Source organism: Mustela erminea, chromosome 18 (genome assembly GCF_009829155.1).
Source record: "Mustela erminea isolate mMusErm1 chromosome 18, mMusErm1.Pri, whole genome shotgun sequence".
Lineage (NCBI taxonomy): Eukaryota > Metazoa > Chordata > Mammalia > Carnivora > Mustelidae > Mustela > Mustela erminea.
In genome coordinates, this window is record NC_045631.1 from 58,237,169 (window position 1) to 58,264,054 (window position 26,886).

General features: G+C 52.5%; 1 protein-coding gene across 7 annotated transcripts in view; it reads left to right on the forward strand.

The window, feature by feature from the left end:
* Positions 1 to 22,410, forward strand: part of TNRC6C (trinucleotide repeat containing adaptor 6C) — a 95,269-nt gene extending 72,859 nt beyond the window's left edge. For 4 of the 7 annotated variants that reach the window (XM_032321879.1, XM_032321873.1, XM_032321877.1 and 1 more), the window contains 11 exons: positions 550 to 669; positions 3,649 to 3,732; positions 3,946 to 4,177; positions 7,987 to 8,154; positions 9,285 to 9,476; positions 9,939 to 10,082; positions 13,080 to 13,196; positions 14,988 to 15,182; positions 15,985 to 16,055; positions 16,632 to 16,771; positions 20,302 to 20,662. In XM_032321879.1, the coding sequence (XP_032177770.1) occupies positions 550 to 669; positions 3,649 to 3,732; positions 3,946 to 4,177; positions 7,987 to 8,154; positions 9,285 to 9,476; positions 9,939 to 10,082; positions 13,080 to 13,196; positions 14,988 to 15,182; positions 15,985 to 16,055; positions 16,632 to 16,771; positions 20,302 to 20,662 (1,824 nt within the window). Of the gene's footprint in view, positions 1 to 549; positions 670 to 3,648; positions 3,733 to 3,945; positions 4,178 to 7,986; positions 8,155 to 9,284; positions 9,477 to 9,938; positions 10,083 to 13,079; positions 13,197 to 14,987; positions 15,183 to 15,984; positions 16,056 to 16,631; positions 16,772 to 20,301 lie in introns of all 7 variants that reach the window. The other 3 variants (XM_032321874.1, XM_032321876.1, XM_032321872.1) reach the window with 2 other exon arrangements.
* Positions 22,411 to 26,886: the final 4,476 nt, after the last annotated feature.

The following is a 26,886-nucleotide window of genomic DNA, read 5'->3' on the forward strand; positions in this document are numbered from 1 at the left end:
CATTAGACAATCATTAAAGTAAAAGATGCCCATCCACGTTGTACTCAAAATCATCTTGCATCGGTTGTGATAAACATACATGGCATGTGGTGGAAACCCCTGGAATCTCAAACCGTCCATGGACTATTCCAGCACAGTGAATGCCAGTTGAAGGGGCCCCCCTGAATGCACACACGGCTTGATGGGCCAGGGCAGGGCTGGCAGAGGGGCCTATACCCCTTCCCCGAGGCCCCACATTCACTCTTTCCTGAAACTAGGCCAGTTATTTTACGGTGACAGAATGTGAGCTCACCCAGAGCCCTTACATCTTACGTCATAACCGAAATACTTGGAGGGGGAGGCTCTTTCTCTCCGTCCGTCCTTATTTTCCACAGAAGCACGGTAACTACTAGTGGTAAAAAGCCCGTGAGTATTTTAATGGGTTTTGAAGTTCATTCTGAAGACAAGCTTAACTGTTGGTAATTCATCAGTTCTGCATCTTGAAAACTGCCTGGACAGGTGGCCATTTCGACAGGGACGCGGTGCCTGACGCTTTGTGTTGTCCGACAGGTTCAAGCACAGCTTTTGCAGTTTGCAGCAAAAAACATTGGTCTCAACCCTGCACTATTGACCTCGCCAATCAATCCTCAGCATATGACGATGTTGAACCAGCTCTATCAGCTGCAGCTGGTAAGCGGACGCTTCAGCTTCTAGAACCGCGAAGGAGTGCGCGCTGCCGTTCACGTGGCTGGCAGCGGCCTAGCCACCGGCTGACAAAAGTACTTCACGCCTTGCGCTCTTCCTGGCGGGCAGTATCACTGAGACTTTCATAAATTTTTTTAGACTAAAAAAATTAGGCAGTTTTGTACTCAAGGGTGTTTTCCCTCAGCTTTGTGAATTCTCTGGCCCCTTCACAGTGTCCCAGACCTCACCAGGAGGCGTGTCCTTCACTCAGGGTCTCGGCTAGCCTTTCCGATCCACAGCTTCCCACCAGGACCCCAGAACACAGAAACTCATTTGAGGGACGGTTTTCTAAATTCTTCAAGGCGGGGACACACAGAGACTGTTCTGGAAGCATGAAAGAAATTACTTCATTACATACAGTAGATGCCTTAGAGGTTACGGCTTTCACAGTCCCTGTGGGGAAGGCTGATGTAGCCTAATAGTTCTTGATCTTGAAAGTTTTACAATTTGACTTACCTTATATTTTTAATTTTCAAGAATCTTACTGCTTTTTTTTTTTTTTTTTAAAGATTTTATTTATTTGACAGAGAGAGAGAGACCACAAGCAGGCAGAGAGGCAGGCAGAGAGAGAGGAGGAAGCAGGCTCCCTGCTGAGCAGAAAGCCTGATGTGGAGCTCGATCCCAGGACTCTGGGACTATGACCTGAGCCGAAGGCAGAGGCTTAACCCACTGAGCCACCCAGGTGCTGCAAGAATCTTACTGCTCTTAACATAAAATGCCATGTCACTGTACCATCTCTAGATACGTCCTGGTCATATACACTGAAGGACCTTTCTGCAATATGCTGACACCTGCTTTCTTTCGAAGTCTTGTTCAACAACTTCATCTCCTTGAAAAGGACCAGGAATTGGGGCGCCTGGGTAGCTCAGTGGGTTAAGCATCTATCTGCCTTTGGCCCAGGTCATGATCCCAGACTCCCAGGATCGAGTCCTGCATCGGGCTCCCAGCTCCACGGGGAGTCTGCTTCTCCCTCTGACCTTCTCCCCTCACATGCTCTCTCTCACTCTCTCTCTCTCTCAAATAAATAAATAAAAATCTTTTAAAAGTAAGGGAAAAAAAAAAAAAAAAAGGACCAGGAATCATTAGGGAAGGAAAAAAGGCCTCTGATAGACTAAAACATTGATGCCAAAGCTCTCCTTACAGGAGAGCCCCGGGCCCTGTCAGTCCCATAACCCGCACTGGCTGTTAGGCTTTGTCTAACCAGTCCGAAGGGCCGGTTTTCCCGTAAGTAGAGCCCCAAGCCCTGCTCACTACTAGAAACCTGACAGTGACAATGGAGCCCGGCCTGTGCCTCTCACTTCAGCCTTTTTGATGCTCTTGAGAGCAGCCGCTGGGACATTCATGCGCGCCACGATGGCGGCGTGGAAAGACAGCAGAAAAGGCAAGAAAATCTTGAATTATGTTAAATATGTTCTGTTTTACAAACAGGGCTTACTTTTATTAATTTTTATTTTCAAAATAATTGGTAAAATGAAATTTTGGTGTATCCTGAGGTTTAGTTTTAGACCTTTAAGGATTCACTTAAGTAAAGTATTTTATCTCCCTATAACTTACAGATTAACGAGACATTTCTAATAGTACAGTCTCTACCTTTATGTGGATCCTGTTTTAATAAATCCGCTTGCTAAACATGTCCTAAAAAAATCCATGTTATGGGGTGCCTGGGTGGCTCAGTGGTTTAAGCTGCCTTCAGCTCAGGTCATGGTCTCAGGGTCCTGGGATCGAGCCCCACATCAGGTTCTCTGCTCCGCGGGGAGCCTGCTCTGCCTGCCTTTCTGCCTGCTTGTGATCTCTGTCTGTCAAATAAATAAATCTTTAAAAAACAACAACAACATGTCCTCCGAAAACAGGGTATGCTAGGCAGCCGGCATTTCGAAGCGATGAGATGACGGAACTTCTGCATGGCTGTGGGGGAGGGGCTCACGCCCCCTTGAGCCTGCTTGGCAGGCGGGGGCGGGGCCGGGGCCTGTGATGGGGGTGCACAGGCCAGGTTTCAGGCCGCCTGTGGGGGAGCATCACGTGGCCCCCAGCACTTGAGCCTTGAGCATGTTGTTCTGATTGTCTGGGGGGGCGAGTCACTGCTCTTCTACCAGCCTCCCAGCCATTCTGGACAACTTTCATCCAGGTCACCATAAGAATCAATAGTTTTTCATTGTCCCATCACTTCTTTTTACTTTTAGCTTATAAGATTTGAGCAGAAGAATTTTGATCTCTTCATTAACTGAAAAATACTTGCTGGAGCACCTGGGTAGCTCAGTCATTAAGTGTCTGCCTTCAGCTTACGTCATCATCCCAGGGTCCTGGGATCAAGCCGCACATCGGGCTCCCTGCTTGGCGGGAAGCCTGCTTCTCCCTCTGCCACTCCCCCTGCTTGTGCTCCCTCTCTTGCTGAGTCTCTCAAAATAAATAAAATCATTTTTTAAAAGAAAGAAGAAAGAAAAATATTTGCTAAGAAATCTCATTACCTACACTAAGCAGGGGTACTGACTGAACTACTTTTAAAAATCTGTGTGCTGGAAGGGTTTGGGAAAGACATTTCTCCTTTTAAAAAGGCTTCTCCCTCGTGGAATACTTTTTTTTTTTTTTTTTTTTTTAAGATTTATTTATCAGAGAGAGAGGGAGAGAGACCAGGCACAGGCAGACAGAATGTCAGGCAGAGGCAGAGGGAGGGGCAGGCCCCTGCTGAGCAAGGAGCCCGATGTGGGACGCGATCCCAGGATGCTGGGATCATGACCTCAGCTGAAGGCAGCTGCTTAACCAACTGAGCCACCCACGCGTCCCTACCCTCATGGAATACTTAAACCACAGTATAGTAAGGGGGCCAAGAACCTTGGCTGCTTTCTCTTTTCCTCTCTTTTTAATACACAAAAGTTGAACCGTCTGTCGATGGCCTCCTACAGTATTTGAACTGTTCTCTGTCAACAGGCGTACCAACGTTTACAAATCCAGCAGCAGATGCTACAGGCTCAGCGTAATGTGTCCGGACCCATGAGACAACAGGAGCAGCAAGTAGGTATCTCGGGGCGTGGGGCTGCCCTCGCCGGCGCCCACCGTCCCTGAGCTCGTGATGCTGGATGGCACACTGTTCCGCTGTTGACGCTCCTCTCGCTGAGCCTCCCTTGTAGACATCTCGGGGGCATCTTAGCTTGGGAATAGGCGGGTCCAGCCAGCAGAGACCGGGGCCGCTTGCACGCCTTTTCTGACTCGCGTGTCCGCCGCCAGGTCGCGCGCACAATCACGAACCTGCAGCAGCAGATCCAGCAGCACCAGCGCCAGCTGGCCCAGGCCCTGCTCGTGAAGCCGCCGCCGCCGCCGCCGCACCTGCCTCTGCACCCCTCTGCAGGCAAATCGGCCATGGACAGCTTCCCCCCGCACTCCCAGGCCCCCGGCCTGCCTGACCTGCAGACCAAAGAGCCGCAGGCTTCACCCAGCACCTTCGCTCCTTACCCTCTCGGTGAGTCCCCACGGGGCGGGCCCGCACACTGTCCCCGGCTTCCTGCTGAGGGAGCCGCACCCGCCGTCTTCTGCAGAGCGAAGTTCTGCTTCGGCCATACATAGCTCTGGCCTAAAGTCTTTTAAAGTAGCACCAGCGAAAGTGCTGGAATTCCCTCAGTTTGCATTGTTCCCACTTTCCTCCTCTTCAGCGGCCACCGTCCCCCAACCTAACTGCAGGGACGAGCTTGTGATGGTTTTACTGGTAAAGGTGTTTAGATTTTTATGAATCAGGTACTTCCTGGAAACCGGTGGTGGCCCATCCAGGTTCTGCAGTGTAGAAGACGGTTTGTGTAACCACCAAGTCAGCGCGCGTGCGTTGACCCCTGACCTGTAGGACACAGGCTCAGCACATGAAACCCACAGGTCTGCAGAAAGCACGGGACTTCCTTGTGCTTCCAGGTCCTGCAAGCCAGCCAGGAGGGGCATAGGTTCCGTAACCACAGGCGGGATGAAAGAAACGTCCCAGGGAGGGACATGCCAGTAAACGGATTCTAAACAGTTTGACGAAGGGGTCCAGAACCTGGCGGCAGCCCTCAGGCTTGTTTGCCAGCTGACCGTTAGTGTGAAGCTACAGGACAAAGGGAGTTAGTAACCCAGGAAGGACATAGCCAGAGGAACAGAGGTCAGATGCATGACAGTGAGTGTGCTACTGGCTGATGAGGTCCCTCTCCTTGATGCTGCCCTGAAAAGAGCCGTAAATCCTAATCGTACGAGCATGTTCTCCTTGACATGCGGTCACTGTGGTCTGTCCTTAATAGGAACCTGGTGGGTGCTAACTGTGGTCATCCCTCCCTTCTCGTGGCCCCATGCTCCCAGCCCTTACGTGCACATGGGAGGACAGTCTGGTGGCCGAGGCCGGCTGGGGAGGTGGCCCGCCACGCCGAGTCCCAGCTCTACCAGGGCCGGCTCAGCACTTCCTTGCGTGACTTGCCTGACTGACTGTCTCAATTCCCCATTTAAACTGGGGATAGTTACCTCCTGGGGTCCTTTAAAGATTAAGTAAGATGACACAAGAAGTTCGCAGGACAGTGCCGCGTGCCGCCAGCCCTTTGTGAGACACGACCCAGACTGAAGCACGTCTTGTTTCAGGCCCTTTCAGAGACAGGTTCCGTTGTCTGGCGCCCTCAGTGCTTCCGCTGCAGCTTCCTAGAGGCATCTGGCCTCTCAACCGGTTTTTGGAGAGCAGACTACAATAGTCTGTATTCTTAGAGGTTTTTCCTTAGCACAAATGAAAGAACTAGTACAGTGGCTCTTCAAAATTAGACGAAAAATAATTTTGATACTATTTTATGATACTCACATTAAACTTACAAACTTACTGAAAATCTATAGTAGGACGCCTGGCTGGCTCAGTCGGTAGAGCATATGACTGACTCCTGATCTCGGGGTTGTGAGTTTAAGCCCCACGATGACTGTAGCGATTACTAAAAATAAAATATAAGAGAAAAAAAAAGAAAGAAAAGAAAAGAAATAGCTAATCAGGCGCACCTGGTGGCTCAGCCCGTTAAGTGTCTGCCTTCAGCTCTGGTCCTGATCCCAGCGTCCTAGGATCAAGCCTCACGGCGGGCTCCCTGCTCAGCGGGGTCCGCTTCTCCCTCTGCCTCTGCTGTGCCCCCTGCTTGTGTGCTCGCGCGCGCGCTCTCTCTCTCTCTCTCTAACAAACAAATAAAAATTGTAGGAGAAAAAGAAGTAGCTAATCCAGTATAAGAAACGTAGCCTGTAAGATGGCCTCTCTGCTTGGTTCTTGGCATTTTTCGTCAGTGGTTGTAGTCCCGCCCACCGTCCTTCCCACGCACGCACCTTCTCCTCGCTTTGCTGTCTCTTGACTGCTGGAACTTGTCATCCACATGGGAAGACCAGGGGTAGAATCATGAAAAACAGCCTTTGTAGGCAGTGCTACAGGGAGGGGAGAGCTCGTGCTCCCCTTGAGTGGCGAAGCAAAGACCCACAGTAGGGGCTGAACTCGGATCTCAGATGAGCAGGGCCTCGGTGACTGGAGCCTGGCCGGACAGGGCGTGCCCCGGGTGGTCGTGCCGACTCGTGGCGGGGGTCCACAGGTGAGCGGGCATGCTGCGGAGGTGGGTGCAGGCCCAAAACTTTGAAGCCCAGGCTGGAACCCAGCCTCGCGGTCCCCTCACCCAACTAGGTCAGTGCAGAATGGAAGCGAAGATTGCTGTCCGTGCCAACCTCACACAGGCAGCCGCTGGCCGCCTCACCTGCACAGGTGTTGTGTTTCATCTGCAAAGTGTGTGTGTGTGTGTGTGTTGTCAACATTTAAAAATCTTCAAATGACAGTAACTTCTGGCTTCATTTAAAATGACTCCATGGGGCGCCTGGGTGGCTCAGTGGGTTAAGCCTCTGCCTTCAGCTCGGGTCGTGATCTCAGGGTCCTGGGATCGAGCCCCGGGTTGGGCTTTCTGCTCAGCGGAGGATCTGCTTCCCCCTCTCTCTCTCTCTGTCTGCCTCTCTGCCTGCTTTTGATCTCTGTCAAGTAAATAAATAAAATCTTAAAAATATATATTTAATAAAATAAATAAATTAATTAAATAAAATGGCTCCATGGGGTTTGCCTTCCACGTGGCTGTCACAGGCTGACACCAGCCGCTGGCACTCTAGGTGGGACAAGCAACGTCCCCACCGGGCCCACTTCTCAGCCACTTGGCCCATGTAGGCATTGGAGTTTGCAGACACAGGTTTTTTTTTTTTTTTTTTTTAAGATTTTATTTATTTATTTATTTATTTGACAGAGATCACAAGTAGGCAGAGAGGCAGGCTGAGAGAGGAGGAAGCAGGCTCCCTGCAGAGCAGAGAGCCCGATTCAGGGCTTGATCCCAGGACCCTGAGACCATGACCTGAGCTGAAGGCAGAGGCTTAACCCACTGAGCCACCCAGGCGCCCCTTGCAGACACAGATTTAAAGTCAGGAACAAACCTGTTCAATACCTTGCTTACGAGTAGAGATGCACTTTGACCAACGTACCAAGATGATGGTCTGTGAATCCTGGGGTGCACACCCGCCCGTTACTCTCCGCCAGCCGAGCGTTCCGTCCCGCTCGTAACTGGTGTCCCCACCGGGCAATCTTTCTCATCCTCCTCGCCCTTCAGTAACCTGGCACAGTGTGGCCAGATGCAGCAGCATGTGGTTTTAGCTGTAAGAAGGAAAGGCCGGGATTGGCTGCCGTTCCAGCAAGGGGCAGATGGCAGCCCTGCCACGCCCTCCAATAGGTCATGTCCTTAAAAGGAGTTTGATATTTGGTTTATAAACTCCGGAAGACTTTTGTAAAGTAAGATCACTAGAGGTGGCATTGAATGAGCCCCGCCAGCCTATACTGGTACCTCAGAACACTGTCCAGAGCTCCGAAGGAGTTGTGTTCATCTGCTGAGTTTCCCTAAGGTATCCTAAGATCAGAAAAGATTTGCCTAATTGTCTGGACTTGCCCTGCTTCCTGTGCATGCTGAGGAGCGGCAGGACCATGTTTTGCTCTGAGACAACCGAGCTGAAGAGCATCATTGGTCTTAACCAGAGAATATTCGTTGCCATTTCACCTTAATTCGGGAATAATCCCCTGGAAGTATGTGTCGTTAAAAAGACAAAAAGCTTTTCTTTTTATGAGCATTAAAAGTTAGAGTTAAGAAAAAAAAAAAAAAAAAGTTAGAGTTAAGTATGTGGCCATGAGTTAAGACTTGGATTGATTCTCCAGGAGAGCTTTGGAATGTAATAAAACTTTGAGGAAGAGCAGGCATGTCCTAATAGCATTTTTATCTTTAGCTGGACTGAACCCAAACATGAATGTCAACAGCATGGACATGACTGGTGGTTTGTCGGTAAAGGACCCGTCTCAGTCCCAGTCACGCCTCCCTCAGTGGACACACCCCAACCCGATGGACAACTTACCCGGTGCTGCTTCTCCCCTCGATCAGAACCCCAGCAAGCATGGTATGTCTGAGCCGGGGTGCCTGGGGTCCGGTCGCTCCTGCCATGCGGGCCGACGGTCCGGTTGTAGACATGCTCGTGTTACTACACACACTGCAGCTCTTGCCTAAGAATTCCGGTAGAATGGACCCTTCCGTTCCACCCCAGAGTGTGTGAGATCCCAGCTAGTCCACGGTCAAAGCCCCCAAAACCGCAGCCTCCGGATCTTTGCTACAAACCAGGAAGGAGTTGAACGTGCCCCAGAGCAGCAAAGAATGTCGGTTGCGGCCTGCAGATGTTTTAGTTTTTATGTGTACTCTCCCACAAAAAACTGGTCTACTGAGAAGAAATTTTTCTCAATAAAATGGTAAAACACAATAGAAAAGCAAATGCGTAGAAAAAAGGAAGCAGCAGAAGTGCCGATACCTGAAGGCAGCAACCCTACTAGTAAGCTTGGCTTTAGCTCCCTGTTTCCTGACAGCACGAGTAGCAGAGGAGATATCATAGCTTTCTGATTCTCTTGATTCTAAAAGGAAAAATAAAATTTTTCCTGTTAATTCTACAAGAGAATCATCACGGGCTACCTGGGCGCTTTCCATGGCAGGAGAGCGTGGTCACCCATGGTGGGCCGGTCCACTCCAGAAGAAGCTAAGAGCCCCGCGGTCACATGCCCAGCTTGTCCGTCCAGAGGGAGGGAGAGCAGGACGCACGCAACCCCAGGGTCCGTCGCTAAGCACAGAGACTCAGAAGCTGGGCCCCAGAAAGGCACAGGCCCGCTCTCATTTGTACGGGTTTGTGTTTTGCCACGATTTCTCACTTGGCAAACTAAAATGGTGCTGAAGGAGTTTTGGTCTTGGGGCGCCTGGCTTTCTCAGTCGGTGGAGCATGTGACTCGGGGTCTCACAGTTGTGAGCTTGAGCCCCACATTGGGGTAGAGAGCACTTAAAAATACAATCTTTAAAGAATAAAAAGAATTTCAGTCTTTACAGACGAAGTTGGGGCTCACCAAAGTAGTCACTTATTCTTAGCAAGCGCAGGACAAACTAAGTGTGATAGTTTGTGTACGTCTGGAGGGGGCAGGGCCTGGTGCTTAGAAGTGAGGGCGCAGGGGCTCCCCTGTTCACTCAGCTCTTTGTCTCCCACTGTCCCCTCAGGTGCTATCCCTGGAGGTCTAAGCATCGGGCCTCCAGCGAAGTCCTCCATTGACGACTCCTATGGCCGGTACGACTTAATCCCGAATAGTGAGTCACCAGCCAGTCCTCCTGTAGCTGTCCCCCATAGCTGGTCGCGTGCCAAATCTGACAGTGACAAAATCTCCAACGGCTCCAGCATCAACTGGCCCCCAGGTGAGAGCGTGCAACACGTCTGCCCAGCCGCACGTCAGAACTGCCCCAAGCCTGAGGAGAGCACTTCTGCTTGGGAGAAGCCGGGACCTGAGCTAGGAGTCCTGGAAACAGGAACCCCACAGCTATGGCTTTTCCGCTGGAAATTCACGCAGATTTGGGGAGTGGTTAGCTCCTGGCACCTTCCTGTAGTCCCTTGGTTCAGTGAGGGGAGTAGAAGGAGAATGGATGCTATGTTGCATCCGGCCGGACTGTTCTAGACTCCACACTGTCTGAACACGGTCGATGTGGCAGCTGTGATCCCTGCTTCTGCTTGTGCCAGGGGATCGATGGTTTCCTGAAAGTCTAGGATGGGTCTCCTATTGTAACTAGTGGATCATAAGAATTTTCATAAATTACCATGAAGGAATGTGAAGATATTATAGTACTCGTGTTTTTATTTCCACTTTGTTCGGCATTTTCTAGAATTCCATCCTGGAGTTCCATGGAAAGGACTTCAGAATATAGACCCCGAGAACGACCCCGATGTCACTCCTGGAAGTGTCCCCACCGGGCCCACTATCAATACCACCATCCAGGACGTCAACCGCTACCTCCTCAAGAGTGCGGGTGAGGACAGCAGCCGCCGGCAGCCCGGCACAGAGGGCCTCCTGTGCACATCCGGGGGCACCGGGGTGGCGTGCGGGCTGTGGGGCAGGGACGCTGTGACACAAACCTATAGGCACTTCTCAGCATCTCGAGGTAGTGCTGATGGTGAAATGGAGATTGATTTCCTGGCCTAGTAACACCTCGTTTCCGACCGCGGTGCTGTAAGATCCCCAATACTACACATGCAGCTGCTCAGAAAAAGCTCCCACCTGAAATCTGTTTAAACTGCAGGTGAATTGGAAGAGGAAGGCTTCCACCTCAGTCTGTTTCCTTCCACAAAGTCTGATAGAAAGACTGAAATCCGCCCCCAGTGCTGTGTTCCGGGCGCAACTCGGGGTGCTAGTTCTGGGTGCTCTCTGTGTCAGACTCAAGCTTCCAGGGGGTGGCAGAGAGCAGCTGGCTGGGCCATTGGAAGCATCTGTGTAGCTCTCAGGTGCGATGCCAAAAGGGTGACGCTGATACGGTGGCAGCGCCGATGTCCGGAGAGTGGGAGGGAATAGCAGGCCGGCCGTGGACACTCATCCCCAGTAAGGCCACTCGGGTAGTCAGACTGGCACCATCCAGAAGTCCAACTCGGCCCTCAGTGCTTGTCGCCCTGAGTGTGGCAGGAGGGTTGTGTCCTGGGACGACTGTCCGTCGGTGGATTTTGAGGATGGTGGGCAGGTGTGAAGGGGCAGCCCTGTCCCGGGTACTGAGAGACCTCGGAAAGTGTCAAGGTTGCTTGGCGTCGCACAGAGCTTCGTGGTCCCATGGCCCCCGAGTGGCCTCTGGAGCATTGTGACCTCCACGTTTGCACAAGTGTGCTGTGACGGGACAAAGGTGACATGGAGAAGGGGGTGAATTCTGCGGGCAGGACCTAACGGCCGTCCTCCCATCCAGAGTGGCTGAGGCAGAACAGGCAGAAGGGCATCTAGAAGTGACCGAGGTCCTGGCGTCGGGATCAGATGAGAAAGTGGGGTCTCCGGCTCCAGGGTAAAGAGGCAGGCAGCCGTCCAACCTGGGCACCTCGAAGCTTCATGTGATGCCATGTGACTGCGGGGACTGACAGGGGCAGGTCTTGGACCGCTCCTGCCAGGCCCCTCCTGCAAGCCCTGGGGAGCCCTTGCTCCTCTGCTCCTGTGCCCTTGTGGTTTGTGTTTGGGAGAAGGAGAGCACACAGAACTTCTCTTAATGTAGCCCTGGGCACGTGATCATGCCACTACCCCAGCGCAGCACAGCCAAGCTGCAGAGGCCGGACCTCGCCCCCACCTCTCTCCAGAACGCAATGTGCTGCTCCCCACACACCGTCAGCTTCCAGGCAGCCCCTTTGACTGACCTTGCTCAGGGACCGAGCCACAAATGTCATCATACTTCTTTATAGTTTGTTTTTGGTTGTTTTTTGTTTTTGTTTTTGTTTTTTGAAGTAGGCCCCACACCCAACATGGGGCTTGAACTCATGACCCGGAGATCAAGAGTCACTTGCTCCCCAGACTGAGCCAGCCAAGTGCCCCAGGTTTTTTGTTGGTTTGTTTGTTTGTTTGTTTAATTTTTAAGTCCTCTCTGCAGCCAGCATGGGGCTTGAACCCACAACCCCAAGATCAAGAGTCACATGTTTCACCGACTGAACCCACTGGGCACCTCCCCCCGCCCCCCAGCTATTGTAGTTTTGACTAAACAGCTTGACCTAAAGTCCAGAGGGAATGAAAATTTAAAAAAAATGCCCTAGACGGAGAACAGGGAGAATAGCTATTAAGCTCTTGATACTGACTTATTTTACATGTTCTCACATGTAATTCTCTGTTTTCTTCTGTTGAGTATCGACTATACTGGGTGTTGCTTTCTAATTTGCATTTTTGTTTTTCATTTACTGCCATTGACATTAAGTTCTGATTTGATATTAATCTGCAGATTACAAGTCAGTTTTAATGTTCGTGAGTTTTCGTGCTCTCATTCTAAAGAGGTTGATCACAGTAGGGCAGCTGTGGACAGCTCTGCAGGTTGCACACTGCACAAGTCTGACAGGTGCCCCGTGCCCGGTCATCTCTGTGAAGCGTATACCTCTGGGGTTAGTCAGCGCACCAGCCCACATGGGCACCTGCATCTGGCTTCCATGTCTTATGAGATTCTATTTGTGGAAGTAAATGTGACAAGCAGACTGTCACGTGCTCATGTCCCCACCCCACCAGCTTCCGCACACTGGTGGAATAACTTTCTGAATCAGAGGAGCTCAGATTCTGTTCTGCTCTAACCCAGACTGTCAGCACTGCTTCACCCTTCTTGTTCCCCACCTTCCTGCTCTCAGAGAGTCCTGGGGGAGGGTGACATGGAGCCGCCGGACAGCAGGGAACTGCACAGAGGCGGCCACCCCCCAACCCCCCAACAGCCTCCCTCCTGGGGCACTAGCAAGTGTTTTCACAGGAGGGGCTGTGGTTGGGGGAACAGTCCTCCAGTGCCCGAAACGAGGCTCTGCCTCATGCTTGTGTCACCAGGGAGAGGCTCAGACAGGACCTAGTGGACACCTGAGACATTCTGAGTCAGAATGAAGTGCTGGTCTTTCTACGGTAAAAATATAGCAAAAAGCTTAGAGTTTCATGGTTTTTGATTTGGTGGATATTGTTTGAGGTGGGAAAAGATGGGGAGTGCCCTGTACTGTGAGTCTTAGCCTACGTGGGAGGGAGTCAGCGCGGTCAGATCACGTCCTGGGCGGCGTTCTTGGCATTCTGCCACCAACCCTCTTCTCCCGTGCCTGGAGACCCTGCCCCCAAGAGGCTGCCACTGCCTCCTGGGCCCTGGGATCCAAGGGTCTGTCCGCCCTGGCTGTGGCCCTGACTATGTCACACCTATATGGTCAACTCCCTGGCCACAACCAGCCCCTTTGGAGAGCCTCCCTCTTGGTGGGTGGCACGGTCACACCGCCGGGCTCAGGGCTGCCCTAGTGCCCGCCACCCGCCCCTCTCAGCGCTGTGTGTGCTTCCGCAGGGTCCTCCCCACCGTCATCTCAGAGTGCCGCGCTGCCTTCCTCGAGTGCCTGGCCGCTCAGTGCCTCCGGCTACGGTCGCTCTTTCAGCAGCATCGCGCCCGCGCCCAGCATTGCAGGTACGCACTGGCTTCTCCTGACGTCTGCCCGCTCGCCCCGGAGCTGGGGGGCCGTGCGGTGTGGTGGAGAGGGGGCCTGGGCACCCCTGCCCCCTGCCGTGTGCAGCAGGAAGGGGACATCGCCTCTGCGGGGTGGTCGTGCAAGGCACGTGGCTGTAGGCCGGGGCACATCTGCTTCCACGGACCTGCTCCCTCGCGTCCCCCCCACCGTGGCTGCGGCATGAGCGGGGCACAGGGCTGCAGCGCGAGCAGGCAGCCCCCGCCGGGACGTCGATGAGGGAAATGAGTAGGTCCCAGAAAATGTGGCCCCTTCCCGCCTGTCACCTTCTCTGTCACCCTAGGCTTTTAGAAGTTTTTGATCTAAGACATTTTGTTTAGGCTTAGAGGAGAACTGAGAAGTGTTTGTCATAAAAACTTCAGGGGAATCTGAACCAAAAAATTTCAAGACAAGGATATACAGAGATGCAGGCCCAGACGCTAACAAGATGTGTGTCAGGTTTGTAAGTAGACAGACGTCTTACAGACGGAATGTTGTTTACAGACTTCTCCAGTGTACTTCTGTATTCCTTCAAATCTTGTCATTCAGTCCTTTTTGAATCCGTGTGAGGATGCCGTCGGAATCCCTCTAGCACCGGTCCCTGGGCAAGAAGGCCGTTGTGATTCGGTGCGGCCCATCTCCTTCCCTCCCCGTAGTCAGTCGATTATTTTATTTTGACCCCAGTGTGTTAGCACACGGTCTCAGGTACGAATGTGGTGATTCAACATGTAGCTTAGCATCTTACCAAAAACAAAGAGTTTCTGGATTATGTCATTCCTTCTGTTTATTCTTCCTGATGTTTACATAGGAGACGTATGTAGACCTTTAATACTTCTGTGATCATGTAGCTGAAGAGAAGGGGCAGAGTCTAATCATTTCCCTGTACCTCCAGCCGTTTTTATAGCATTCTTGCTTTTCTGACCAATGATACCTTTGCTAAGATTAGTGTTTGTTTGTTTGCTTGAAGTCCTGGTGGCTAGGGGTGGAGGGGAGCTCCACCAGGGTCTGGTGGCCTGGTCGCTGCCGTGCTATGCTAGGACCACCGTGACAGCGACCACTCTGTCGCCAGCACTTCCCGTTCGGTCATGCTGGGCAGGTGAGGCGGGCCTAGCAGACGTCCAGCTGTGTGCACCTCCCAGCTGAGGCCTGCGTGCAAGAGAAGCTGGTGTTCGGAGTCGTTACCAGTTGGGTTTTTTCCTCCCAAAGAGCCTTCAGACACTCTGCGCCCTGTGGAGGTACTAAGATGCCAAACACTCAGCCTCCAGCTGCTGGGCCCCACGCGTCCGTTTGCACCGTGCGGCCCAGCAGGCTCGTCTCAAAGCTGTGGGTTGTCAGGGGGCATTGCCTTGAAAAGGGACTGGTGGCTAAAGGAATGGTGTAAAGGATCTACACATTAGGCTTTTGGTCCTCAATTAACGTGTTCCATTATAAGCTTATCCCAATAGAAGATGTCAGTGGTTCATTTTAACCTCGAACTGCAAAAATGCTGTTTCCTCAGTGGCAAACTTGGTTCTGGCACAGTCAGTGAATTCAGCATCAGCCTCCCGGCAAGGCCTCCCCAGGGCACTGGGCACAGGCCGGTGGTCAGTCTTTAGGCAGGAATTCAAAAGCGCACACACCCCCGTGTTCTCGGCGTTTCCTGTCCATCCCCATGGTCTGCTGGTGCCGGAGAGCGCCTTGCACGCTTCTCCACACACTGCGGTGACTTCTTCCGATCTCCAGAACCCCTGTGCTCTGTCTCCCTGCCTTTCTAGGTAAACTGTCAGACATCAAATCGACGTGGTCCTCCGGCCCTGCCTCCCACACACAAGCCTCTCTGTCTCACGAGCTGTGGAAGGTGCCCAGAAGCACTGCTGCCCCCTCAAGGCCACCTCCAGGGTTAGCCAATCCCAAGCCTTCCTCCACCTGGGGAGCCAGTCCCCTCGGCTGGACCAGCTCTTACTCCTCGGGTACGAGTCCGGGTGCTCCGTGTGCGGGCGGGCCGGGGCGGGGTGCGCGGGGCCTCCGGGCCTGCTCTGCCGGCCCTTCAGGGTTAGAGTGTGCCCATCATCTTGTCCTCTGGCTCCTTGGGAAGGACTGCTCCCCCACCCCTAGAATCTGGAGAGCCTAGGAGGGGCCCCAGATTCTCAGGGCAGCGTGTAGGCCGAGCACCTCAGCCGCTGTGGTTTCCAGCCTCCGCCCGGGGCCCCAGGGTCCGGCGGGTCTGCCAGAGGCAGGCGGGCCCGGCCACCACAGCATCCTTCCAGGGGCCATGCTGGCCCTTAGAGAAGGTGCTTCGGCCTTTGATACATGCTTCTCCACAACATTTCCCTGGAGCAAAGGGCTTTTCAGGCCAGAACCCAAACCAAGCCCCTCGCCCGAATCAGGCCCGTATCCTGGCGCCGCAGTTCTGCCAGGCGCCGCCGGGGCCTCTGCCGAGCTACGGCCGTGGGGCCGAAAAAATTGAGATGGAACAGCTGCACGTCGCTCGAAATCCGCTTGGCGGCCCTGGGGGTCTGCCGTGTTAGCCGGAGCGTCTTAGACTGTTGGCTCTCGGGAGGGGGACAGGCGCTTCTGCCCTCCTCCGTCCGTCATCCGGCCCCCGGGGCGCCTGCAGGAGTTGTGGGGCTGGGTTCATCAAACCAAAAAGAGAATGTGGATTTTCAAAGGTTGAGAAAGCCTTAGAGCGTGCAGTGGTGGCATGTGCCACCACACGTGGGGGCAGGAAGCCTCTGGAGGCCGTGCTGACGGGGCTGTCCCTGGCTCGTGCAGGTTCTGCCTGGAGCACCGACACCTCAGGACGGACAAGCAGCTGGCTCGTTCTCCGCAACCTCACGCCCCAGGTACGGCTACAGGTCACCGAGCCGCCGGGCACGGTCCCCAGAGTGTTCCCGCCACCCCCAATGCATGCCGACCTCTGTGCTGGGGACCCTCACTCGGGCCCAGAGACAGCAGGGGCAGTGTAGGCAGACAACCTCCATGGTCCGGGGGAACTGTTTGCTTTTTACTCTTTTGAGGCTTTTAAACAGAGACGCTTGCCTTTAATTCTACCCACCGAGGAGTCATTTGTCCTATGCTCCCCTTTCCTGAGATCAGGGGCCACAGGGCTGCCACGAACTGTGGGCTCTGTGTGAGGGGCCCCGGCTGGGTGGGTGGGAGGCTGCAACCAAAATGGGGTCTTGTCTTCCTCCTGATTGACGGAATTCGCAGAATATAACTGAAACACCCAGGATTTAAAAGATCATGGTAAATGACAGGGTGTAAAAGGTTAAAATCATGAAGTCATACATGCTGAGCCCTTTTAGAGACAGACCTTTGCCCAGGGGTGAGTACTCCGGGGCCATGTACATTTTCTTTGAAGAATGTCCTGGAAGAAGTGGCGGGAAGCTCGTTACCGCCCCCTTTGCTTCCTCAATCAGATCGACGGCTCCACCCTGCGGACGCTGTGTTTGCAGCACGGGCCACTCGTCACCTTCCACCTGAACCTGACTCAAGGCAACGCCGTGGTCCGCTACAGCTCCAAGGAGGAAGCCGCCAAGGCCCAGAAGTCCCTGCACATGTACGTGTCCTGGCCGCTGCCGGCTCTCCCCGCGGTGGCGCTGGGTTTGGGCTCCCTGGGAGCGTCCTGGGGCTGCCGTGAGGAAGCGCCACAGGCACAGACGCTCATCACCTCTCGGTTCCGGAGGCACCGAAGTGTCAGCGGGGTCGGTTCCTTCTAGCGCTCCTGTCCTTGGCCTGCAGGAGGCTGCCCTCTCCCTGAGGATGCGTGTGTCCCAACTTCCCTTCTCAGAAGGACGCAGGTCATCATGGATTAGTGTTCGTTGATGGTCTCATTTTACTTCCATGACCTCTTTGAAGACCCGTCTCCAAGTACAGGCACAGCCGAGGTGCCAGGGGCTAGAGCTTCCATGTGGGTAATCGGAGGGCCAGGATTCAAGCCGTAGCAGGTATCTCGTGAAACGTGTTTCTTCTGCTGCGGAGTTGCCGTGGCCCTGCGCCCCAGTAGGGACGGGCACATAAAGTACAGGGCCACAAGGAAGCCACTGTCTCCCCCAGGCATGTGACCCACCTTCCAGCACCCCCCCCACCCCCGCCGCTGCTCACAGGACGCCCTTGCTAAGCTGTGTCGGGGATGGACTCAGCGACAGCCTTGGAGCCGTGGCATAGCTGGGTCCCACAGTGGTTCTGTTTTAATTTTCTGGGGAACCTCCAGAGTGCCTGAACTACTTCCCATTCCCCTCCGCAGTGAGCAAAGGGTTCTCTTCTCCACATCCTCCTCAACACTTGTTACGTTTTGTCTTCGGGAGTCCAGCCGTTCTAACGGGGTGGCGAGGTCTCATTGGGTTTCGATTTGCATTTCCCTGACGCCCAGTGACGCCCAGTGACTCCCAGTGACGCCGAGCGTCTTTTCATACACCTCTCGGCCATCTGTATGTCTTCTTCGGAAAAATGTCTGTTTAGTTCCTCTGCTCATCTTTTAATCGGATTTTGGGGCTTTTGTTGTCGTCACTGAGTTACAGGACTGTCTATATATTTTGAAAATTAACCCCTTATCAAGTAAACACTTCGTGAATATTTTTCTCCATTCCATAGGTTGTCTTTTCATTATATGAACAGTTTCCTTGACTGTGCAGAATTCTAATTTGATGTAGACCTACTTATTTTTTTCTTTTATTGCTTGTGCTTTTTTTTTTTTTTAAGTTTTATTTACTTAAGTAATCTCTGTGCACAACGCAGGATTCCAGCTTACAACCCCGAGATCAAGAGTCACATGCTCTTCCAACTGAGCCAGACAGGCGGCCATGTGCTTTCAGTGTCATATCAAAAAACCATTGCCAAGACCAGTGTCAAGGAGCTTTTTCCCTGTTTTCTTCCAGGAGTTTTATGGTTCCAGATGTTATGTTTACACCTTTAATCCATTTCTCGTTAACTTCTGTGGATGGGAGATGTCCACCGGTCACTACTCCCCACGTGCTTCTCCAGCTTTTCCAGCAGATTTGTTGGAGAGACTGTCCTTTCCCCACTGAGTGCTCTGGTGCCCTTGTCAAGTACAAATCAGTTGTCTACATGGGGCTCTGTTTCTGGGCTCTCTGTTCTGTTCCACTGGTCTGTGCACCTGGGGTTTCTTGCCAGAACCGTACTGTTTTGACTCCTAAGGCTTTGGAGTATAGTTTGAATTGAACGAGTGTGATAGCTTCAGCTTTGTTCTTTCTCAGAATCGCTGGGGCTGTTTGGAGTCTTCTGTGGCTCCACACGAATGTCTGTGAAGAATGCCGCTGGGATTTTTTTTTTTTTTTAAGATTTTATTTATTTTAAAAAAAAAAAGATTTTCTTTATTTATTTGACAGAGATCACAAGTAGGCAGAGAGGCAGGAAGAGAGAGGGGGGAAGCAGGCTCCCTGCTGAGCAGAGAACCCGATGCGGGGCTCTATCCCAGGACCCTGGGATCATGACCTAAGCCGAAGGCAGAGCCTTAACCCACTGAGCCACCCAGGCGCCCCAGCCACTGGGATTTTTTAGACGTTACATGGAACCCAGAGATGGCTTTGAGTTGCCTGGATGGCCTTGCATTTTATCTTCTTCAGTCTCTTTCACTTAGGTCTTTTAGTTTTTTGTTTGTTTGTTTTTTAAGATTTTATTTATTTGAGAGAGAGAGGGATCACAAGTAGGCAGAGAGGCAGGCAGAGAGAGAGAGGAGGAAGCAGGCTCCCCGCTGAGCAGAGAGCCCGATGCGGGACTCAATCCCGGGACCCTGAGATCATGACCTGAGCCGAAGGCAGAAGCTCAACCTGCTGAGCCACCCAGGCACCCCTAGTCTTTTAGTTTTCATTGTATAAAGTTTTCACTTTCCTGGTCAAATTTATCCCTAAGGGGGGTTTTTTTGTTGTTTTTAATGCTGTCATGAATGACATTTTTTTTTTTCAGATATTTCATTGTTAGTACATAGAAATGCAGCTGTTTTTCATATGTTTGTTACATATCCTGCAAACTTTATGGAACTCACTGATCACTTCCAGTCGTGTTTTTGGTTAGGTCTTTAGGGTTTTCTCTGTAAGATCACATCCTCTGCAAATCGTGACCGTTTCACTTCTTCCTTTCCGATGCCTTTTATTTCTTTGTCTTGCCTGATCGCTGTGGCTACGGACTTCTTGTGGGGTGTGGAGTAGAGATGGCAAGAGCAGGCGCGCTTGCCTTGTTCCTGACCTTTGAGAAAACGCTTTCAACCTCTCACCATCGAGTATGATGTTAGCTGTGTGCGTGCCACGTACGGATGGCCTTTCTGACACAGAGCCACGTTCGTTCTGTCCCCTGTTTGTGGAAGCTCTTTAGCACGAAAAGTCGAGTGTCTTGTCAAACGCTGTCACGGCATCTACGGAGACAGGAGGACTTGGATCTTTCCTCCATCCGTGTGATGTGTCACACTTTGTGATTTGGGCGTGTTGAACCATCCTTGCATCTTAGGAATAAATCCCACTCAACTGTGGGTGTATAGTCCTTCTTATGTGCTGTTGAATTCAGTTTGCTTAATATTTTTTTGAGAATGTTTACACTGTGTTCATCAGGGATTTCGGGCTGTAGTTGTCTTGTGTCCTGATCTAGCTTTGGTAGCAGCATATCATGGGCCTCATAAAAGAGTTCAGGAGTGTTTCTTCCTCTCCCGTGTTTTGAAGAGTTTGAGAAGAATTGGTGTTCATTCTCATGCAAATGTTTGGTAGAATTCACCAGTGAGATCACGTGGTCATGGGCTTTTCCTTGCTGGGAGGTTTGTGGTCACCCTTGCAGTCTTCTTGTTACTGGTCTGTTTAGATTTTCTGTGTCTCCATGATTCAGTCTTGGTAGGTCATGGTCATCTGTTTCTAGGGATTTGTCCATTTCCTCTAGGTTGTCCAGTGTGTTGGTGCAGAACCCTTCCTAGAGTTCTCAGGACGCTCTGCACTTCTGTGGTGTCAGGCAGTCCTATCTCCTCCTCCAGTTGTGATGGTATTTATTTGAGTCTTCTGTTTTTTTCTTAGTCTAGCTGAAGCGCTGTCAATTTTTTTATCTCCCAAAAAACCAGCTCTTAATTTTGTTGCCGTCCTGCTCTTTTAGGTGTGTTCTGGGAAACACTACCATCTTGGCCGAGTTTGCCGGCGAAGAAGAGGTGAACCGTTTCTTAGCCCAAGGCCAAGCGCTGCCACCCACCTCCAGCTGGCAGTCCAGCACGGGGACCGGCCAGACGCGGCTGGGCGCCTCGGGCAGCTCCCACGGCCTGGTGCGCAGTGACGCTGGCCACTGGAGTGCCCCGTGTCTGGCCGGCAAAGGAAGCAGTGACCTGCTGTGGGGCGGGGTCCCCCAATACTCCAGCAGCCTGTGGGGCCCGCCCAGCAGTGATGACGGCCGGGTCATCGGAAGCCCCACCCCGCTGAACACTCTGCTTCCCGGCGACCTTCTCAGTGGGGAATCCATCTAGGACCGAGAGGACCCCATGGGCGCCACAATCATCAGCACTAGGAAGAAAAAGCTGACCCTTTCCAGTCCGGGCGGCGCTGAGGACCCGTGTGACCTGAGCAGCCCGGCAGCCCTTTGAGTACCTCTGTCCAGTACTGAAGACGAGCCCTGGCCGCAGTCCTTGCGAACTGTTCACGAGACAGTGCGGGCTGCGCTCGGTCAGTGTCCCATGCTGACGACAGGATGTTCCTCATAGCTTTTTATTTTGTGTTGTCTTATGTTTGTATGGTGTGTTGTCGTTTTGATTTTTTAAGTATAAAAGCTGCTTAGAATAGTTCTATCATGAAGGGCACTTTTCAGATTGTGGGCTGGAAAGGGTTATTTTATCAAGGGGGGCGGGAGGGAGGGAGACGAGAAAGCCTATTTAAAACGAGCCTGTGACGATTATGCACATTACCAGAGGCGGACCCCGTAATCAGGGGGAGCTGGTGTCCATCACTGGGCGCAGAGCACGGGCTCCACGCGGCGGGCCTGGTGGCCCAGACCGGCGAGCTGCGCGGAGGCGGCGGCCTGCAGCCTGCTCTCTGCTCCCACGGGTCCGCCTATGCACATTACCCTTGTTTCATTACTTTTTCATGCCATTTTTTTTATCCCAAAAAATATTTTTTAAAAGTTAAAAAAAAAAAAAAGACATATCAAACATGCAAATACTTGAATCCAGCAGGCCAATAAGGAAATGTGAACACTTGCCGCGTCGAATTCTACACTTCCAGGCTGACGTCAGTGCGCAGAAACAGGCTCTAGGAAACATTTCTGAGTTCACAGCCTATGTGCGTGTGCGTGTGTGTGGAAATAGAAGCATGTGTGTGTGTGTGTGTGCGTGCGCGCGTGGGCGCACTTTCTGTGTTTGTGTGTTCCGTGTGTGAGGGATTTAACTGTGGGTTTTCCCTTTGATTCAGTATATGCTTTTTTTTTGGCGCATTGGTCAAACGTTTGTTACTATTATTAGCTTCTAACTTTGCACTGAGTGTCCCTGCCCTTCCTTTTGCTAATCCTATACATGAAAGAGAATTCATAGGACAGGGCCGGTGACAATTCACGTGTAAATGTTTACTCAAGGACTCTGTTATTGCGTTTAAAAATTACAGTGTATATCTCTGGAGAAATAATCTGTATACCTACCTTTAGCAGCTTTTTATTGTGGACTAATGCAAGAGAATTACCAGAGTATTGCACCGTGTTTCCATGTGGACTAGAAAGTGAGAGAGAAGACAGCTGTTGCAGAACTGTGGCCATAGATCCTCGCGGAGACCGGACGGCTCCGCGGGAGGAACGGAGACAAGCACTTGGACGTGGGTGGTGACCGCTTTCGGAGGAGCCCGTGCTCAGGGCTCCCACCTGTTTACAGACCTTTTTTTCTCCTTCAGACTTTAAAATAAAAAAATTTTAAAAAGGAATTTAAAAAAAAAAAGAAAAAAAAAAAGAAAAAAAAGAGACTTCCGTGGTAAAGAAACCTATTTTCAGAATGCAGATACGCTACTTCAGAGCTCTGGGATTGAACAGTGTCGTCGCTTCCCTCCGGCCATCGTTGTGGACTGTCGATTGTCCCCCTTCGTCGAGGTGACGAGACGTTGTGGTCACTGTCTTGCACATGCGGACGCGCTCTCAGGAAAGCCAGGGTTCCCGAGGGGCAGCTCCACACCATTTCATGTATTTTGTAACCCAACTCCTAGCACTGAAGATGTTATTAAAAAACAAACAAAAAAAAAATAAAGAAAAAAAAAGAAAAAAGGAAAAAAAAACACAAAGAAGAAAAATACCTAATCTCTAATGTGTAGCAGTTACATATTTACCAAATAACGGACTCAAAAGAAATAGATGTTTGAAGAGTGCTTTATATATTAAAAATTGCTTTATGTTTTAAAAATGATCAATGTTTTGATTGTTTTGCAAGAAAGACAGACAATGGAGTAACATACCCTCAAGTATGTTTAAAAATATATGAACATTGTGCTCCCTGCCTGCTTGATCAGGAAACTTGTGCATTACATTTTTTTTAATTAGCTTTTTAATGGTTTTATCAAAACAAAACAAAACAAAAAAACAAAAAACAAAAAAAAAACAAAAAACCCACAAAAAACAAAAAAAGAAGGTCCTGCAAAATTGCAGATCAACAAAAGCTGGTTTTATAGAGGATCATGAACTATGCACAAACTGGGTTCAAGACTTGTTTTCTCAAGCTGAGTCGTGTGTTAGCGAAACAAACCTTCCTCAGAGTACTAGCATCTCATTGCCATTACATGCGCTCTATATATTCGATGTACATACCCTCACGTGTGTATATCAAATATATGTGCGTGCGTGCGTGTGTGCGTGTGTGCGTGTGTGCACCAGACGGCGCTCCTGCCGCCGCTTCGCATCGAGCTGTAGAAGAACTGAGAACTTTAAATTGGGGATGGAAGTAAAGACTCTGTTTGTTTGTTTTTGGGTTTTGTTGACTTTTTTTTTTTTTTGACCTTTTTCTTTTGAGTTAAAAGATGTCTGTAACTCTGAGATTAAAAAACAAGTTTGTGGCTTTTAATGTTTTTTCCTCATAGAATGTGATCGTTGAAGAACACGCACCGAAAGTTGCTTTCCGAAGTACAACGCTTTGTTGAATCTTAATAAATTGCAATTTTTTTCTTGGCTGTTCAAAGAAATGTGTTTTTTGATTTTTCACAGACAGCATCGATTTGCGCTTTGTACGTGCTGGGGAGAGCGCTGTTGTGCCGTCCGTAACACATGCCCTGCCTCTGTTCATGACATCCTTAGAGAGTCTCCCTTAGGTAATCAGATGAGCTCTGAATTTCTGTTGTTTGGTTTATAATTTTACCATGTGTTTTGCGGCTTTGCAGTTCGCACTGAAACCTTACAGCTGATCACCCAGAGGCCGCAGCAGAGAGGGTGAGCTCACCGCCACCGCTGCCACCTGAACCCGCCGCGCCGGAGATGTAGCCGGGGCCTGTGGGCCGAGTGTCCCGGCTGAGGACCGTGCCTTTGTCACCGGTGACCGGTTTAGGCCTCGGAAATATTTGGACCAAAGAGAGTAATGAAGGTCTTTTGTGTTTCCTGGACATTTTATTCATATATCCTTGTAAAGTAGCCTCAACCTGTGAGAGGTGACATTCACAATGCATTTTGCACAGGCAGAGCGGACAGACCTCAGGCCGCCGCAGGAGGCTGTGGCTTTGTCCCTGTGGCATCCCCAGGGGCAGCTGGAGAGCCAGCCCACTCCAGACACCAGGACCTTCAGTCACTTGGGCAAGCGTCGGTGCTTCTGATCACGGGGGTTGTAAAGACGGTCTCTGGGAGGCGAGCCAACGTGTCCTCTGACCCCTGCTCAGAGACCAGCAGAATGAGTGCCTGGGACAAGGGGTGAGCGCTCGGCTCTACCCGACCTCTTCGGAAAGTCACGAAGGACAGCACTGAAGGGGCGCCGGTCGGGAGATGTGAAGAGGACGGCCAGGAGTCCGAGCAGGAAGCTCAGCGAGCGTTCCTCCGAGGAGGGCCCGGCGCGGCCGGAGTTCTGGGGGAGCGCCTGCTCTCCCAGGTCACGGCCCCGGGAACATCCAACGGCTACGCGGGTTTTCCTGCAGGCGGTGGCGCAGCCCTGGACCCAGGAGGCCGGATTGGATTTTGACAGCCTGGGGAAGCAGGGGACGGTGGCTGACGCAAGGTAAACTGAGACCCGGGGTGAAGGCTCGTGAGACCGGGCTGGGGAGCAGGGGTCCCGGTACCCCTGGTAGCAGAGAAGGCTCCGTGTCTAGAATCAAGAAAACAGGTGTGGAGCCGCGCTTCTTACGAAATTGTTCTGACCACACCGTGGGGGAGTGGCAGAGACCAAAAGGGTGCAGTGGGTCGTAGCGGGAATTCAGAGAGCGAGGTCTCAACGGCAAGGAGGCCAAGCGCCGGTTCTAGGGACAAAGATGAGAGCTGAGTGCTGAGCACGTGCTTGCTGACCGGAACGAAAACAGAGACGGGCATTTCAGGAAGATTCTTCCCAGGGACAGCACATCCAGGATGGACCAGGGAAAACCTACACCCAAGTCCCAGTGGAGTCGCCCTTAATCTGCCAGCCCCGTGCACCACACCTCAGTGTGAGACTGTGCCTCGGCTGTGAACGACAGAAGCACGTTTCCAGAAGCCCCTAAGTGGGCTTAGTAGACCCCGATCAGACGCTGCCTACAGCACAGAGCGGTGGTCCTCAACCCAGCCGTGTGTTAGAATGATCTGGACTTTTTCTTTTTTAAGATTTATTTGTTTGACAGAGCCAGCAAAAGCAGGAACACAAGCCAGGGGAGTAGGAAAGGGAAAGCAGGCCTCCCGTCGAGCAGGGAGCCCGAAGCGGGGCTCCATCCCAGGACCTTGGTACCATGCCCTGAGCCAAAGGCAACCCCTCAAGGACTGAGCCACCCAGGCGCTGCCAGGAACACCTTCCAAACCAGGGCAAGCTGCAGCCTTGGGGGTGCGCCCCCGGCTGGTTCCAGTGAGCAGCCGGGCCGAGAAGCAGCGGCGTGGATGGATCTCGTCATCGGCCCCAAACAGCTACAGGCCTCGCGCCCACTGGGATAGCAATCCCTAAAGGTTCAGTCGGCAATTACAGCTCATTGTTTTTTCCAGATTTATTTCAGAGTGTGTGCAACGGGGAGGGAGGGCGCCAAGTGTGGAGCCCGACGGGGGGCTCGATCTCATGACCCTGAGATGGAACCGGAGTCGAAATCCAGTCGGGCACTCAACCGACTGAGCCACCCAGGTGCCCCTCTTTATTTTAAAGCAAAACAGGGCCAAGGATGGTGCTAACTAAGCTCTCTAGAGGACCTGTGTCTCGCACTCCAGGAGCCGCAGGTGGTGACGAGCTGGGCTAGGCAAGGTCGGAAAACACGCCCAAGACTCACGGCTACCGGGTCAGATGCAGGCCCGCTCCCCCAGGGGCTCCACTGCAGCAGGAACCCTGCGAGACGCGCTAACCAGAGGACCCCGGCCACACGGGTATCAGAAACAGCGGGACGGGGGGCAGATGGACACAAGGAGAGCTGGCGCACACGGTGGCGGGGTGGGCCAGGCAGCCTCGGGCAGAACTTCTTCAGAAAACCTAGGTTTTGCTCTTAAGGCCTCGCAACTGCTTGGATGCGGCCCACCCCCATCACTGGGGATAATCTTCAAGTCAACAGCTGTCCGTGTTCAGCGCACACCCCGAGTCCCTCGACAGCAGCACGTGCGACTGCCCAAGTGAGGGACAGATGCGCAGAGCGCTAGTCCTATAGGAACCTGGGCAACCCTTCCACTTGTCCCAGGCAGGCAACACGGACGGCAGTGCCAGCTCAACCCAGAAGTGGCCAGGTTGCACCTGCCCCCCTACCCCATGGGACAGTGTATCTGTGACCAGACGGAGGCGCCAGGAAGGGTGGCATAGCCCAGAGAGCCCTCGGCCAGCCCCACGCCTTCTGAGACTTCCACCCAGCTGCACCCCGCGGTGCTCATGCCCGAGGCACAGGGAAGACCGGTCCGGGACTAGCATGAGCTCTTCGCAGAGATCTCAAAGCTCCAGGTCGGGGCATGGCCATGACCAGCCCAGGAAGCCTGAGCTGTCGGGGGCACCAAGGGCGCCATCGCCCACCTACAGAATCTAGGTGATGCCCGGTGAGCCTCTAGGCCACATCAGCAGATGGCACCTGTCCCTGCCCGTCTGCCAAACAGGAACACCCCCAAGAGACCATCTCAGAAAAAGGCAGTCTGGGGGAGCGTGGGCCCAGCTGGGGACACTGCCAGTGCCGGGGGCATCTCCACTGTGGTTTTGACCTTGGCCCTCCCCACTGCCTCACCCAGGCCTGACCTTTCCTCTTCTAGACCCCCCCCAGCCTCTCCTTAAATGTGCCCTGCACGTGCCCTGGCCTGATGACCACCGAGCATCAGCACTGACAGCTTCATCGCCCCGGACACCGCCCTCCCGGCTCGCTGGCACATGTGCTAGCCCCCAGGGCACAGGCCGGTCAGGGGCAACCTTCAAGCCTTGCCGTGGTCCACCCTGCCATCCGGGGCTTAGCCAGCAGAGGGCACCCTGCGCTCCGCGCCAGGTGGCCCCCAACCCACACCTCAGAGGGCACTGGAGGGCGGAGCATTCCGTCAGAAAGAGGAAGGGGGGGCGGGGCCTTCCCACGCCCTCCGCCCAAGGCTACGCACCGGGTGAGGGCACATGGCGCAGCAGGC